The 15,654-nt window shown below is 48.5% G+C and overlaps 1 protein-coding gene across 1 annotated transcript; it reads right to left on the bottom strand.

Moving 5' to 3' along the window:
• Positions 1-1,022: 1,022 nt before the first annotated feature.
• KLHL35 (kelch like family member 35) lies at positions 1,023-9,376 on the bottom strand. Its single transcript, XM_033145739.1, has 6 exons — positions 8,414-9,376; positions 5,861-6,045; positions 4,323-4,441; positions 3,533-3,721; positions 3,262-3,450; positions 1,023-1,211 (listed from the first exon to the last, which is right to left on the bottom strand). Exons 1-6 carry the CDS (start codon positions 9,292-9,294, stop codon positions 1,023-1,025), a joined length of 1,752 nt encoding a protein of 583 aa, XP_033001630.1. The 5' UTR covers positions 9,295-9,376.
• Between the last annotated feature and the right edge of the window lie 6,278 nt (positions 9,377-15,654).

Genomic DNA, 15,654 nt, shown 5'->3' with positions numbered 1-15,654 from the left:
CCATCAGCCCCTGTCGGTCTGGCTAATGGATGATGGGAGTTGGAGTCCAACAACTTTTGGAGGTGGGGATGAGGAGACAGATTCCTTCGGTTCACATTTTGACGTAAATCTATGTCAGCTGGCACTTCTCCAACCAGAATGCAAAATGAAATGCAGCTGTCCCTTGAAATTTAGCACCAACTTTTGCAATGGGCAGAGCAAACTCAAAAAGGTGCTTATATCCAAGGAAACAATGTACAAAAAAACACACCGTGCACTATATCGGAGGAAACTGCCTGGAGAAATGTGTGCGAGAGGCAAAACGTCATAGGAAATGGTGGTCGTTAAGTGAAACGCACAAGAAGACGCGTGTGAATTTTCTGAGGTGGGGCAATGAAACGCACAGACTGATGTGGAAATGGAGAGGGCTGAACCGAAGGTTGGAAGAATGAGAAACCAAAATTGTCCATCCCTATTGGGAGGGCCTGTTGTCTTTCTCCAGGGAGTTTTCAAAGACAACAGTCCCTCCCAACAGGGATGGGCAATTTTGGTTTCTCATTCTTCCAACCTTATGGTGCTGGAGGAGACTCTTGAGAGTCCCATGGACTGCAAGAAGATCAAACCGATCCATTCTGAAGGAAATCAGCCCTGAGTGCTCACTGGAAGGACAGATCCTGAAGCTGAGGCTCCACTACTTTGGCCACCTCAGGAGAAGAGAAGACTCCCCAGAAAAGACCCTGATGTTGGGAAAGATGGAGGGCACAAGGAGAAGTGGGCAACAGAGGACGAGATGGTTGGACAGTGTTCTCGAGGCTACCAACATGAGTCTGACCGAACTGAGGGAGGCAATGGAAGACAGGAGTGCCTGGCGTGCTCTGGTCCAGGGGGTCACGAAGAGTGGGACTTGACTGAACGACTGAACAACAACAAATTGGGAGGGCCATCTCTCGAGGACCAGTCACGGGTGCCTTTTCAAAGGAGCAATTATACATGGGCCGTGGTTGCGTAGAGGAGGAAAAGAGGGGGGGGGGTCACCACAGGGATCACCTGGTCCTGCTCCGGAGGATGGTCACGCAGCCGTGGCAACTGGTGCAGCGCTGGAGCGGGGTCTCGGGTTCGACCACCCCAGTCTCTGCATCAAAAGCGAACACCTTGTCCGTGCCTTGCTCGTTCTCGTCTGTGCCCCCCAGGATGTAGATTTTGCCAGAGCACACGGTGACGCCGCAGTTCTCCTGAAGGAAGAGGGGAAAGTCAGAAAGAGGAGAGGTCCGTATCCCCTCAGAAATCCACAGCTCAGCTTCTCCTTCCCTCGAACACCCACCCTTATAAATTTGTCCACATCTTAGGGCCGGCCCATGCATGAGGCAAGGTGAGGTGGCTGCCTCGGGCAGCAAAACCCACAGGGGCAGCAGATCTTGATACAGTGGTACCTCGGTTTAAGAACAACCCTGCTTACGAACGATTCGGTATACGAACTCCGCAAAACTGGAAGTAGTGTTCCAGTTAGAGAACTTCACCTCGGTCTATGAACGGAAGCCGAACGGTGGAAGGGCACCGGCGGCGGGAGGCCTCATTAGGGTAAATTCGCATCGGTTTAAGAACGGCTTTGGTTTAAGAACGGACTTCCGGAACGGATTAAGTTCGTAAACCGAGGTACCACTGTATAGATCTTTCTTCCCTCCCTTGTTCCAAATGTAGATCTTCCCTCAGCTGGTGGGAAGGAAAGGACACGGCTTTGGGGTCTGCTCAGGTGTAATGATCTCTGGCAGGCAAGCAAGGCCCGATAAGAAGTAACGACCCTCCGGCAATTTTATGTATGTTTATTTACAAAAAAAACACACCCAGACCATGGCTTCTCGCCTGCTCGCATTTACGGTAGTTGGTCAGTCTGAATTTTCGCCCCTCCCACAGCAGGAAGGACGCCAAACTCCTGCCTTTCCTGCCTTGCCCTTCCATCGCCATCTGATCTTATCCAGAAGCCTAGAACAGGGACTGAGAAGTTGGCCTGCCGCCTCCTCCCCACTGTCACTCAACACAGACTCAGATCTTGGCTTATCTGCTGATTGCCTAGCAACTCTCTATCTGCCTTCCGACTCTTCCTCTCCTTGATAGCTAACAGAGTCTTCCCCGGGAAGAGGGGTCAAATTGTTCTTTCTCGTTTACTTAGTTCTATTTCTAGTCTAACTCATCCCCTGCGCTCTGGGGGGCCACGTTCCTGACACCGGGCACCAAAAGGTCTTGGGCCAGCCCCACCACACCTCATTTGATACCAGGATTGGACACCCGCCCTCCTTGTGTTCTGAACAGAAGGGAGGAGCAGCACGAGAACAGGTCCTTTTCTGTGGTGGCTCCCCACTTGCGGAATGCTCTCCCCAGAAAGGCTCGTCTGGCCCCATCATTCCATACATTTAGATTCCGGGCAAAAACATTTCTTTTCCACCAGGCGATTGGCTTTTATTTTTCATTAAACTTGTTGGTTGCTTTATCTTGCGCCAAGGGCAACGCAAATCAACTTACAAATCAATTTTTAAAAATTATTTATGGCCTCCTTTAGTGGGTGGCGCTGTGGGTTAAACCGCAGAGTCTAGGGCTTGCTGATCAGAAGTGTCAGCGGTTCGAATCCCTGCCACGGGGTGAGCTCCCGTTGCTCGGTCCCAGCTCCTGCCCACCTAGCAGTTCGAAAGCACGTCAAAGTGCAAGTAGATAAATAGGGACCGCTCCAGCAGGAAGGTAAACGGCGTTTCCGTGCGCTGCCCTGGTTCGCCAGAAGCAGCCTTGTCATGCTGGCCACATGACCCGGAAGCTGTCTGCGGACAAACGCCGGCTCCCTCGGCCTATAGAGCGAGATGAGCGCCGCAACCCCAGAGTCGGACACGACTGGACCTGATGGTCAGGGGTCCCTTTACCTTAACCTTTACCTTAGTGGGTGGGATGTTTGAATGTGCCTTAGATTTTTCTGTGTTTTGTTTCATGCTGGTTTTAATGTATTTGTTGTTTATTTACTGCTGCAAGTTGCTTTGAGTTATATTTGTGTAAAAAAAAAGTGACTAATAATTTTAGTAAATAATAATAGAAAATAAAATAATAAAATAGTTACTTCCTGCAAACAAGCGTGGCGATAGCTTGTGTGGCTGCCTTTGTCCCTACTGATGACTGCTGAGGGGCCTGTCCTCACCATTCTGGGGGGTCCTGTCACTTTTTTCTGCCCTTTTAGATGTGGCGGCCATCTTGGAACTGGTGCGCACAGCAAATTCTCTAAGGGCCCAATGACCTTCTCCTTACCAGAGGTCCCGGGAGGGACGCAACTTCACTCCAAGTGTCCTCCTGGGGGCTGTAGCTGAATATATTACTCAGGAGTCCCCCAACAACGTAAATCGAGTGATCCAAAGTGACGGCGCTGACGCATCGCTGGTGGAAAGGGGCCGCCGACAAAAGGGTCCACTTGTTTTCCTCTGGGTCGTAGCACTGAACCTGGGGGGAGCAAGAAGCCAGACAACTGCAGTTTGCAAAAGTCCCCATGGGCCACCCCCAAGGTTGGCAACCCAGGCAGTACCTTATCTGTGTTGGCCCCGTCCTCCACGGCACCCCCGATCACATACAGCTTGTCGAGACACGGAACCACAGCCGCCGAGCTCACTGCCTCCGGCAACGGGGCAACATCTGCCCAGCTGTTGGAAAAGGCGTCGTAGCATTCCACGCTGGCCAGGCGGCAAAAGCCGTCGTACCCGCCCACGGCGTAGATCTGCCAGCGAGAATTGGGGAGGACGCAAATCAGATCTCTGTTCTCACCAGGGGCATAACAAGGGGATGGCACCCTATATATAGAAAGGAGCAAACCAGTGATATTTTAGGGAGCAGGCTAGCAGGCAGAGGCCCATTCCTTACATCATAGGAGCCTACGCAACACAAAACACTGTTACTGTATGCTATTTTATTTGTTTTTTATCTTATATTTTGGAAATGGACATCCAGGTTTTTTTCCTTTAATTTGTTTTTGGGGGGCCCCAAGGGAGTGGGGCCCTAAGCTATAGCTTGTTTAGCTTATACGCAAATCCGGCACTGAAGCCGCTGAGCCTGGGGAGTGGTGGTAGGACAATGATGAGTGGTCAGAGGGAGAAGACAGGGAGGAGGAGGAGGCGTCAGAAGATGGAGAGGGAACAGGGCTTAGTGAGCGGGGAGAGTCGGTGGCAGAGAGAAGTCCAGAGTCCGAGAAAGAAGCTGAAGCAGGAGAGGAGAGGAGAGGAGAGGCAGAGATGGGTCAGGTTGGGGAATAGTAACAAATGTCTCTCCCTCCTGCAGCCATGACACCCCCTGCCAATCACAAAGCAAAGAGAAGTCTATACCTTTCCCTGGAGGGTGGCCATCTTGTGCCTCCACCTCCCTTTCTGCAAACAGGCGACCCTCATCCAGACGTTCAGCTGGGAGCTCAGCATCCAGACATCTCTGCCGTTCAGGTGGCCTCCTGCAGAAGCAGACACAGAGCAGCCACATAACACAGGAGCCAAGGGGCTTAAGGCCACAGGAAGAAGGAGCTGGGTTAAATGTTGGGGGAAGGTGGCGGAAGTCAAAGCGGGGGAATCCAAGATGGCGGCGCATCCCGTTTCATCGCCTGAGGCAAAACGGAAAAGTGTTGGGCCGGCCCTGTCTCCAGACATTTGGGGCGGCAACCGCTGTGCTGTCCGGTGCTGAAGGGAACTGGAGCTGACAAGATGTGAAGGGAGCCCCCTTAGTGACCAGATTCAAAGGATAAAAGGAGTTTTAGTTAAAGGACTTTGTTGTTGTTGTTCAGTCGTTTAGTCGTGTCCAACTCTTCGTGACCCCATGGAGCAGAGCACACCAGGCACTCCTGTCTTCCACTGTCTCCCACAGTTTGGTCAGACTAATGTTGGTAGCTTCGAGAACACTGTCCAACCATCTCGTCGTCTGTCATCCCCTTCTCCTTGTGCCCTCCATCTTCCCCAACATCAGGGTCTTTTCCAGGGAGTCTTCTCTTCTCATGAGGTGGCAACAGCTCTCCCCCACCTGAGATTCCCACCAACTGGTATTCAGGGCCATTTTGTGGGTTATATCCAGCCTCATATAACCAGCATGCTTAACTCTAATTAATACATGAAGGGGTTAAGACCATAGAGTAAGCTGTCCTGCCAGGCTTAGCTTGGTCACACCCGCTCACCACAGGAGGAAGGGCTACCAAACTCTTTGTTCCTTCATCTTCTACCACATGAACTCTACAAGTAAAGATGTCTCATGCTCCAAGCCCAGACCACGTGGATTAAGCAAGTCATCTTTGTGTTTCTATTCAGATAATTTAGAAGCATTTAACATTTTGTAACTGAAGTTATACTGGCCTGTCTTTTCTTGCCGCTGTGCAGGAAAGCTCACGAATCTGACCTTTGAAGAATTTGTAAGTAAATCGTTTTAAACTGACCAAACGTGTGGTCTCTTTTTCTGCTGAGGGAAGTGGGGGGATTTTTTGGAAGAAACCTAGAAGGGGATATTGGCACCTTGGCTCTTTCCCATGACACATACAGAAAGGCAGTGTGGTGTAGTGGTTAGAGTGTCGGGTTGGGACCTGGGAGACCAGGGTTCTAGTCTCCACTCAGCCATGGACCTCCCCGGGTGACCTTGGGCCAGTTGATACCTCTCAGCCTACCTCACAGGGTCATTGTGGGGATCAAATGAGGAGGGAGAGAACCACGTGTGCCATTTTGAGCTCCTTGGAGAAAAGGGTAGAATATAAATACAATTAATCAATCCATCAGTCATACAATGGTCTTCTCCATATCCTCCCAAGGAAGGGAGGAGGCTGTTTCTGCAGGGGGTTGGACTAGATGACCCTCGGGGTCCCTTCCAACTCTACGATTCTATGCAGCCATCTCACCTGAGATGTAGACATCATTCTTCAAGGTGCAGGCAGCGAACTCTGACCTGGTATATCCAGGGACGCTGGATAGTGGTTTCCATTGCTTGCTTTCGGGGTGGAAGAGATCCACAAAAGGAAATTTCAAGGACCCTTTCTTGCCGCAGCCTCCAATCACAACGATCATTTCCGCTAACTCCATGTATCTGGGATAAGAAAAGAAATTTGTTAGTCTTCTCTTCAATAGATAATCCTACAAGTTGACCTCCTTCCTTTCTTCTTCTGGCTTCTTTTTCCATTCTAAATTTCTCGCATTTCCATTTTCCATAATGCCATTGTAACGGAATGGAAAGCCAAAGACTCAACACCGCGTAGGTGGAGATTGAATGAAAATTTGTTAGATAATATGGAGATTTTTGAAATAACTAAAACAAAACCAATTAAATACATATTTTGAACTGAACCTAAATAAAGGTACTGATATCAATGTAGTCTGGGATGCAAGCAAAGCTGTTGTGCGAGTATTTTTCTTGCAAGAGAACTGTATTCTCAAGAGGAAAAAAGAAAGGAATAAAGAGGAGATATTACGTAAAATAAATGACATAGAAAGACAGATGGTTAAGAAGCGAGACAACCCAAAACAAGCGTTTAAATTGTTGCAAATGCAATTCTCCATGATCATAAATCAAGAAATTTGTTAGTCTTAGGGGACGGCAAGACCCTTTTCGCAACACAACATGACCCACATCCCTTATAAAGGTGGGGGGACCTCTGTGCCCCTTAGAACCCAAACTACACCTGATCTTTAGTGCTGACGATATAAATCTAACGAATAAATATTTTGCTCTTTTGTTTTACTTATTTACCTGTTTTCATCCTGTATTTTATTCTGTGAACAGCCCTGAGGATGAAGAGCAGCATATGAATTTAATAAATAAAATAAATAAATATCCACTCTGTGCTCAACAGGAAGCGACAAAAAGGGCCAGATCTGCAAGTGGGAAGCTACTAATTAAAGGCACAGTAGCCCAGTAGGGCTTCTACGGCACTTTGCAAGATCACGCTGGAAAGGCTGGAGCTGAAGTCAGTGGCATTTTAAGGGGTGGGTAGGAATTCCCACAAAAAAAAGAAACAGGCAGAACTTGGAACACGGCGTGCTAAAATAAAATGGAAATAATTGTCCATTGTTTTATATAGAGGAGGGAGAAAGGTTGTTTTCTGCTGCTCCAGAGAAGCGGACACGGAGCAATGGATTCAAACTACAAGAAAGAAGATTCCACCTAAACATTAGGAAGAACTTCCTGACAGTAAGAGCTGTTGGACAGTGGAATTTGCTGCCAAGGAGTGTGGTGGAGTCTCCTTCTTTGGAGGTCTTTAAGCAGAGGCTTGACAGCCATCTGTCAGGAATGCGTTGATGGTGTTTCCTGCTTGGCAGGGGGTTGGACTGGATGGCCCTTGTGGTCTCTTACAACTCTAGGATTCTATATACACTTTTATATAGACCCCTAAGTAGTATCAGTTTCCAGGACATTACCCCCTTCACCTCTAAATAGTTACATCCTTATTTCTGACATCATGATATATCAGTATATCACGATGTTTAGCTGGCGATATATCACAAAACTGAAAGCCAGACATCGCTCATGATATGCGATATATTGCCAGGTCAAAAATGATGTAACCGGTAGTAAAAGAATTTTGGGAAATGATATATAATGAGTTGAAAAAATGTTTAAAATATCCTTTTCTTGAAACAAAACAAAACCCTGAAGCCTTCCTTTTAGGAATTCTAGGTGCCGAGATCTCAAGGGAGCAGAAAAGACTATGTATGCGACCACGGCTGCACAGGTGTTATTGGCCCAGAGATGAAAAGAAGATAAACTCCCTACCAGAGAAGAATGGCAGATCAAGTGGCTGGATTATGTCGAAATGGCAAAAATGACCAGAAGAATCAGAAATCAGGAAGACCAAAAAATTTAATAAGGAATGGGGGAAATTTATAATCTAAAAACCATTGTAAACAGCTAACAACGTTAGTGGGATTGGAATAAACACTTGTAGTTTAATGGTGAATTTTGGGCATAATGGAGATGCAAAAAGATTTGGATTATTATAAAAAATGCAGGAGGAAATGATTAACGATAGGACCCACTGGGGGGAGGAGGGAAGTCCAGGAGATTCTTTAGAATGTTGTTTCTATGTTGGATGTGTGAGTGTAAAATTTTAATCTGAAAAACCATAAAATTATGAAACCAATATCACGATATGGACTTGAAACCAGTTTTGGACGATACAGTCATCCCTCTGGTTGCGTTCGCTGCGGGTTGCGTTTGTTATGGATTACGAACGTGCCGAACCCGGAAGTACCAGAACGGGTTACTTCTGGGTTTCGGCGCGCACATGCGCAGAAGCGCTGAATCGCACCAGGCACATGCGCAGATACGGTGCTTCAGGTTGCGCTCTTTTCGTGTTGCAAACGGGCCTTCGGAACGGATCCCATTCGCAACCAGAGGTAGCGCGGTATATCAACAGATTGCCCAGCCCTAGTAGCAACTTTTTCTCTCTTTTTTTTACCTTCTAGGTCTAGACCGCCGAGAGCTGGCCTCCCTGCCTTGGACGTAATACTTGCGGGCTTCTAGCAGCAAAGGGATGCACTCCTTGGATTCCTGGATGAGCTCGTCCGTCTCCACCTTCTCTAGAAAATAAACAGGGTCGAGCAGGGGGAGCCGCACGTGCTGGAGCAAATCCTTCAGGGCCCCCTTCCTGGCAGCCACGTCGTGGCGCACCCACCGCAGCACCGCCTCGAAGACCGATTCCTCCTTGCGGACAGCCAGGCGCTCGCTCGACAGGCAGCCCACGAGCTCCTCGGCACCCAGCTCCAGGAACTCCTTGTGACGGGAGACCTCCACAAAGCCCTCCAGCAGGCACCTCTTGCTCCTCTCGGTCAGGGATGGGATGGAGAAGGAGTTTGCAACCTTCAGGATGCCCAGACAGTTGAGAGGACGCAGCTGTCCTTCTAAGAAGGCGACACAGGCGTCTTTGAGCCTGGGGATCTGGAGAAAGCTGGACAGCTCCAGCAGGCCTTCCACGTTGTCTCCCTGGATGAGGATGTCCCCGCCGTATATGTAGTCCAGGACGAGGCTCATGCCGGGAGCAGAGACCTCGGGGAGATGGACGGTGCCTTGGCGGCCTTCCTTCGCTCCCCCGGCAAACAGAGCCCGGAAGTAGGTGCTGCTGGCGGATAAGGCAGCCCGGTGGCAAGGGAACTCCTGCCCGCCCGTGGCGAGCACCACGTCGGTGAAGATGCCGCCCAGCCGGTAGGAGTTGAGAGTCTGGAGGATCTGCTCGGCGTGGTGAGACCCGCTGCAGAGTTTCGCGTGGAGGTTTTCGCTGCCTCGGCCCAGAGAGGCAGGGTGGTCGCCGCCGCCTGTTCTGGAATGGGACTCTTGTTTCATTCCGATTATTCAGGGCATGAGAAAGTTGAATTGCTTTTAATTGTGTGTGTTTTAATGCTGCGATCTTCGACGGGACCTGGGAGTGAAGGGTGGAAGAAAGAAAGAAAGAGAGAGAGAGAGAGAGAGAGAGAGAGAGAGAGAGAGAGAAAGGAGGAGGAAGAGGAGAAAGACAGAGGAGGAGGAGAAGAAGGAGAAGGAGAAGGAGAAGGAGTGGTAACGTTTGTAGTTTAATGGTGAATTTTGGACATAATGTAGATGCATATTTAATAATGATAATAATAATAATAATAATAATAATAATAATAATAATAATAATAATAATTTATTTATATCCAAGCCACTCTGGGCGGCTCCCAAAAGAATATTAAAAACACGATAAAACATTTGAAAACATTGCCCACCTAAAAGTTTTCTTCTAAAACCATGAGGACTAGGAACTTGCTTATGATCTCAAATTGTGCTTCTTCGTGACATAGCGTAGTTCCAGGGTATTTTGTAGGCTGGGAGAATGATGGCTGGCAGTACAGGGGAGCCCAAAGGGGCACGAGGGAGCTTTCCTCTGCAAACCTTTAAATCATCCTCTGCCCAATGCCAAACAGATTATATTCAAATTCCTGCCAAAATTTCGCCAAAAGTTCAACTTGGTGTGCTTTCCATCTATCTTTCCCTACAATAGCCCATCATTTACAAAGCAAGCCTTTTTTCTGGCCCTAGTTGGACCCATGGTTCTAACAGTCACATGTAAGTTAAAAGGTAAAGGATCCCTGGACGGTTAAGTCCAGTCAAAGGCAACTATGGGGATGTGGAGCTCACCTCGCTTTCAGGCCGAGGGAGTCAGCGTTTGTCCACAGACAGCTTTCTGGGTCATGTGGCTAGCAGGATTAAACCATTACTGGCGGACGAAGGACTGTGACGAGTGCCAGAGTGCACAGAAACACCGTTTACCTTCCCGCCACAGCGGTACCTATTTATCTACTTGAACTGGCGTGCTTTCGAACTCCTAGTTTGGCAGAAGCTGGGACTGAACAACGGGAGCCCACTCTGTCACGGGGATTCGAACCGCCGACCTTCTGATCGGCAAGCCCAAGAGCCTCAGTGGTTTAGACCACAGCGCCACCCGTGTCCCCCCCCCCCCGTTATCATTGTTTCATTTGCTCTCCAATGAGCCTTATAGCTGGCGAGATCCGAGCAGAATTTATACCATGGACAAGAGAACATTCTTTCTTCCCTCGATCCAGAATGCCCCCCCCACCTTCCATCTCCTGAGTTCAAACACTAAGAAAGAAAAGAAGAGCTGGATATTTCATTGAGGACTAGTAGCATGATTCACCACTGGTCCCATCACCTCCTGGCAAATAGAAGGGGAAGAAATGGAGGAAGTGAGAGATTTCACTTTCTTGGGCTCCATGATCACTGCAGATGGTGACAGCAGTCATGAAATTAAAAGACGCCTGTTTCTTGGGAGGAAAGCAATGACAAACCTTAAAAAGCAGAGACATCACCTTGCCGACAAAGGTCCGTATAGTTAAAACTATGGTTTTCCTAGTAGTAATGTATGGAAGTGAGAGCTGGAGCATAAAGAAGGCTGATCGCCGAAGAATTGATGCTTTTGAATTATGGTGCTGGAGGAGACTCTTGAGAGTCCCATGGACTGCAAGAAGATCAAACTTATCCATCCTTAAAGAAATCAGGCCTGAGTGCTCACTGGAAGGACAGATCCTGAAGTTGAGGCTCCAATACTTTGGCCACCTCATGAGAAGAGAAGACTCCCTGGAAAAGACCCTGATGTTGGGAAAGATGGAGGGCACAAGGAGAAGGGGACGAGAGAGGATGAGATGGTTGGACAGCGTTCTCGAAGCGACTGGCATGAGTTTGGCCAAACTGCAGGAGGCAGGAAAGGATAGGGGTGCCTGGCGTGCTCTGGTCCATGGGGTCACAAAGAGTCAGACACGACTGAACGACTGAACAACAACAAAAGCATGATTCCCCAAAGAAAGTTCAAACCCTTGGTTTCCCATTGTGCCATTGTCCCATTTCCTGTGTAGGCTTTTGCATTCAGACATAAATTTGCCTGCACGTTCACCATTGCGTGTCTTGCTTCTGAAAACGTTAAATCATTTGGGAACTGCAAAGTGTCAAGGCACACAACACGGTTTCCTAGGAAAAGAGGTGAGAGACACTCTGCCAGACAGGTAAAACCTGCCAGAGAGTAGATTCGGTGAACGACAAAAAACCTACACCAAAGAGTAAAATAGTCTGTATAAATGTAATAATAAAATTAATAGAAATTGAAATATATTTTAGCCCAGGCTTTAGTATCCTACCCTTGACCCCAGGAGCTCAAGAAAGCATTCCTTGGGTAGCTCCCATTTCACCTCTGCAGCTCAGACCCAGCAGGTTGCCTTAAAACTTCCTAGGAAAGGCGAAGTGGGGATTCGAACTCAAGACCTTGCAGATGACATTCAGCTATATACCCACCCCAGTGGAGCAGCTTGATCCAATATGGGAAAAGACCACATCTCGGGGGTAGAGTGTCTGCTTTGCGCCCCCTCCAATCCCCAGGTAGGGCTGGGAGAACCCCTTGCCTGAAACCCCAGGCAGCTGCTGTCCGTCAGTGCAGACAACACTCAGATTCCTACACCCCCTCCCTCGCCCGATCTCTTTGCTTATAGGCACCGTCCCCTTTGTTTGGGAAGGTCTTTCTCACCTGTCTGGTGGAGCTCCGTCACCTGGAATGGAAGGATAATGGCTCAGGTGTATGTTCCTCCAAAGGCTTTGGACCAAAGAGCATCGCGGCTTGGTTCTTGCACCCCTTGACTGATGTAAACTGGCCGGCAAAAATAAAACGAAAAATAAAATAGGACACTCCCTTTGCTTTTGCGCTTGCCCAAGACAAATGAAAACCCTCCAGCCCTCCAAGCCACAAAGCAACAGACGAGTGGGTTCGGCTTTGTTCCTGGCAATTATGATCCGCCCCGAGGATCTGCTTGGCATTAGCTGCAGCTGCCAAGTGAGGGCTCAGGCAGGGGGGATCTCCCTGTCGCCTCTGCAGAAGGGAGGGTGTGAGGATGCAGAGGGAGAGTTCACCCAGGGGAGAGCTTAAGAGTCAGCGGCCCATCTGGAAACACGGTTGTGGCCCAGAGGAAGAGCATCATTTGAGCAAGAGCATGGCAAATTTGCACGGAAAAGGAGAAGTTTCAGCATAAGCCTGCTGCTGCCTAGTGGCTCCGGTGACACAGGGTTCCCGATATCTGCAGCCCCTGGTCCACCTCCCTGAGCCACTTAGGGAAAGCTAAGCGGGGATTTGAACCCGAGACCCTGCAGACGACGCTCAGCTTTATAGCCGTTCTAGAATAGCTGGCACTAATACGGGAAAGGGTCTCAGCTTGGTGGTAGAACATCAATTTTGCATGTAGGGAATCATAGTGTCACGGAGATGGGAGGGACCCCGAGGGTCATCTGGCCCAACCCTCTGCAATGCCTGGATCTTTTGCTCAATGTGGGGCTCGAACTCACGACCCTGGGGCTCAGAGTCTCGTGCTCTTCCGAATGAGCTAAGTAGAAGGCGCCAGGTTCAATGCCGGCATCTCCAGGGAAGGCTCCTTTTCGGCAGCCGTGAAGAGATGCTGGCAGTTAGTGTAGGCAATGCTGAGCTGGGCCGCTGGGCTGACCCAGCAGGCTTGCCCTGCATCCTTAGCCATGCAGATTCCTGTGTTCTCTGTGTGTCTGTTGAGCGCATGGCTAGGACTGTAATCCTTACAAGAAGTGAGCACTTTGCATTCCATATTTGCCCTTTGCAAACCCTTTTTGCAAAACCTCCTGCTTCTTCCAGCTCTACAATTCTATGTTGCTGTTGTTGACATTTTGGGGTCAAAATTCCGTAGTTAGGAACACATTGTAGAGATTTCCCAATAGGGATCAATGGAGATCGTTGACTCGTTGTGCAAAAGCTCACCCAACGAACCATTTCCTGAGAACGTATTGGGTTCGGGTAGCGAGACGTGCGTGTAATAATAATAATAATAATAATAATAATAATAATAATTTATTTATACCCCGCCCATCAGGCTCGGTTTCCCCAGCCACTCTAGGCAGCTTCCAGCAGAATATTAAAATACAACGATTCATCAAATTTTAAAAGCTTCCCTAAACAGGGCTGCCTTCAGGCGTCTTCTAGAAGTCTGGTAGCTGTTTTTCTCTTTGACATCCAGTGGGAGGGCGTTCCGTAGGGCAGGTGCCACTACCGAGAAGGCCCTCCGCCTGGTTCCCTGTAACTTAGCTTCTCGCAGGGAGGGAACCGCCAGAAGGCCCTCAGAGCTGGATCTGAGTGTCTGGGGTGGATGATGGGGGTGGAGACGCTCCTTCAGATATACTGGACCAAGGCAGTTTAGGGCTTTAAAGGTCAGCACCAACACTTTGAATTGTGCCCGGAAATGTACTGGGAGCCAATGTAGGTCTTTCAGGACCGGTGTTATGTGGTCTCAGCGGCCGCTCCCAGTCACGAGTCTAGCTACCTTCAATGGTAGCCCCACGTAGAGCGCAGTTCTATGTGTACAATGTACATTTGCTGAGCTAGTCCCCATTACCATATGCATTTTGATTTCGTGCAGATTCAATAAAAATCATTCCCCTCCCAAGACGGGTTTCTGGATCGACGGGAGCTTGGACACAGCAGTTTGTGCATTGGTTACTTCAAGGTTGGAATCGCACAATCATAGCATTGCAGAATAGGAAGGGACCCCGGGGGGTCATCTATTCCAACCCCGTGCAATGCAGGAATCACAGCTCAATAATTCCTGACAGATGGCCCACCCAACCTCTGCTTGAAATCCTCTAAGGAAGGCGAGTCCACCACCTTCCGTGGGAGACCGCCAAACAGATTTCACCGCCAGAAAGTTACTCCTAACATTCAGTCGGAATCTTTCTGGCAATTTGAATTCATTGGTTCGAGAATACTACAATGCACTTGATGTGCGGCTTCCTTGAGCTTGATCCAGAAGCTGCAGTTACTGCAGAATGCTGCAGCATAATTGCTGACAAGGCGGAGGGCTGAGGTTCCCCTGTCTGCATATAACATCTCTGTTCAGAGACCTGCATTTCTTGAGCCAAGTTCAAGGCATAGGCAAACTCTGCCCTCCAGATGTTTTGGGACTACAACTCCCATCATCCCTGACTGCTGGTCCTGTTAGCTAGGGATGATGGGATAGTCCCAAAACAGCTGGAGGGCCGGGTTTGCCTACGCCTGGACTAACGCCTTGAACAGCTTGGAACCCGTTTCCTCGTAGGATCTCCTTACCTGTATGTGCACATTCAATCTGCAGAACTTACACCATTAAAGATGCCAAATAATATTTCATTCTTGTAAGAAATCAATATTTTAGTATGGCAGGACTCGCACTTGGAACTCCCTGCCTGTTAACATCAGTACGTTCAATGTACAGTGGCACCTTGGTTCTCAAACGCCTTGGTACTCAAACAACTTGGAACCCAAACACTGCAAACCCGGAAGTAAGTGTTCCGGTTTGCAAACTATTTTTCGGAAGCCGAAGTGCTCCGTTTTGAGTGTTATACTTCTGTTTTGAGTGTTACGCCGAGGTCTGTCTGTTTTTGCTATTCATTTTGCGTTTTTGTTTTCGCGGCTCTTTTTGTTTTGTTTTTGTGAACCCAGTTCAGCTACTGATGGATTGATTGTGTGACTGCAGTACATTGTTTATCGCTTTCATTTTTATGGATCAATGGTCTCGTTAGATAGTAAAATTCATGTTAAATTGCTGTTTTAGGGGTTGTTTTTAAAAGTCTGGAACTGATTAATCCATTTTGCATTACTTTCTATGGGAAAGCGTGCCTCAGTTTTGGAACGCTTTGGTTTTGGAACGGACTTCCGGAACGGATTGAGAACCAAGGTACCACTGCACTCCTTTTGACACCCCACTGAAAACATTTTTTTGTTTAGGAAAGCCTAGCAAGACATGTAAAATGTCGATAGGTGTTTTAACCCGGTGTGCTGAATTTATTTATTTGCGGACTGTTTTAAAGAGCTGTTTTTAACCGGTCATTCTGTCCCTCTTTTTTTTGCTTCTGGAAACCATTTTGATGTTTTATGAGAATCTAGCGGTACATAAACCTTGGGGAATGAAAATAAATCTGCTGGGGTTTGTAAGTCCAGCAAACATCTGGAGAACCCCCCCTGTTTTAAGAAACAATGCATCAGCCTTGCATTGCATCTTGACTCGGTCTCCCTAGAGAGAGATCCAGGAACAGAGATTTGCTCCTATATGTGGGACTAGCTGACCCGGCCGTGCGTTGCTGTGGGTTTTTTTAAATGATTGTATTGATTTAGTTTGCGGCACCTCCCCGTTT

The sequence above is a fragment of the Lacerta agilis genome, chromosome 4 (assembly GCF_009819535.1).
Source record: "Lacerta agilis isolate rLacAgi1 chromosome 4, rLacAgi1.pri, whole genome shotgun sequence".
NCBI classification, from domain to species: domain Eukaryota; kingdom Metazoa; phylum Chordata; class Lepidosauria; order Squamata; family Lacertidae; genus Lacerta; species Lacerta agilis.
Note: the sequence above shows the minus strand (reverse complement) of the source record. Positions and strands in the feature narration are given on the sequence as shown.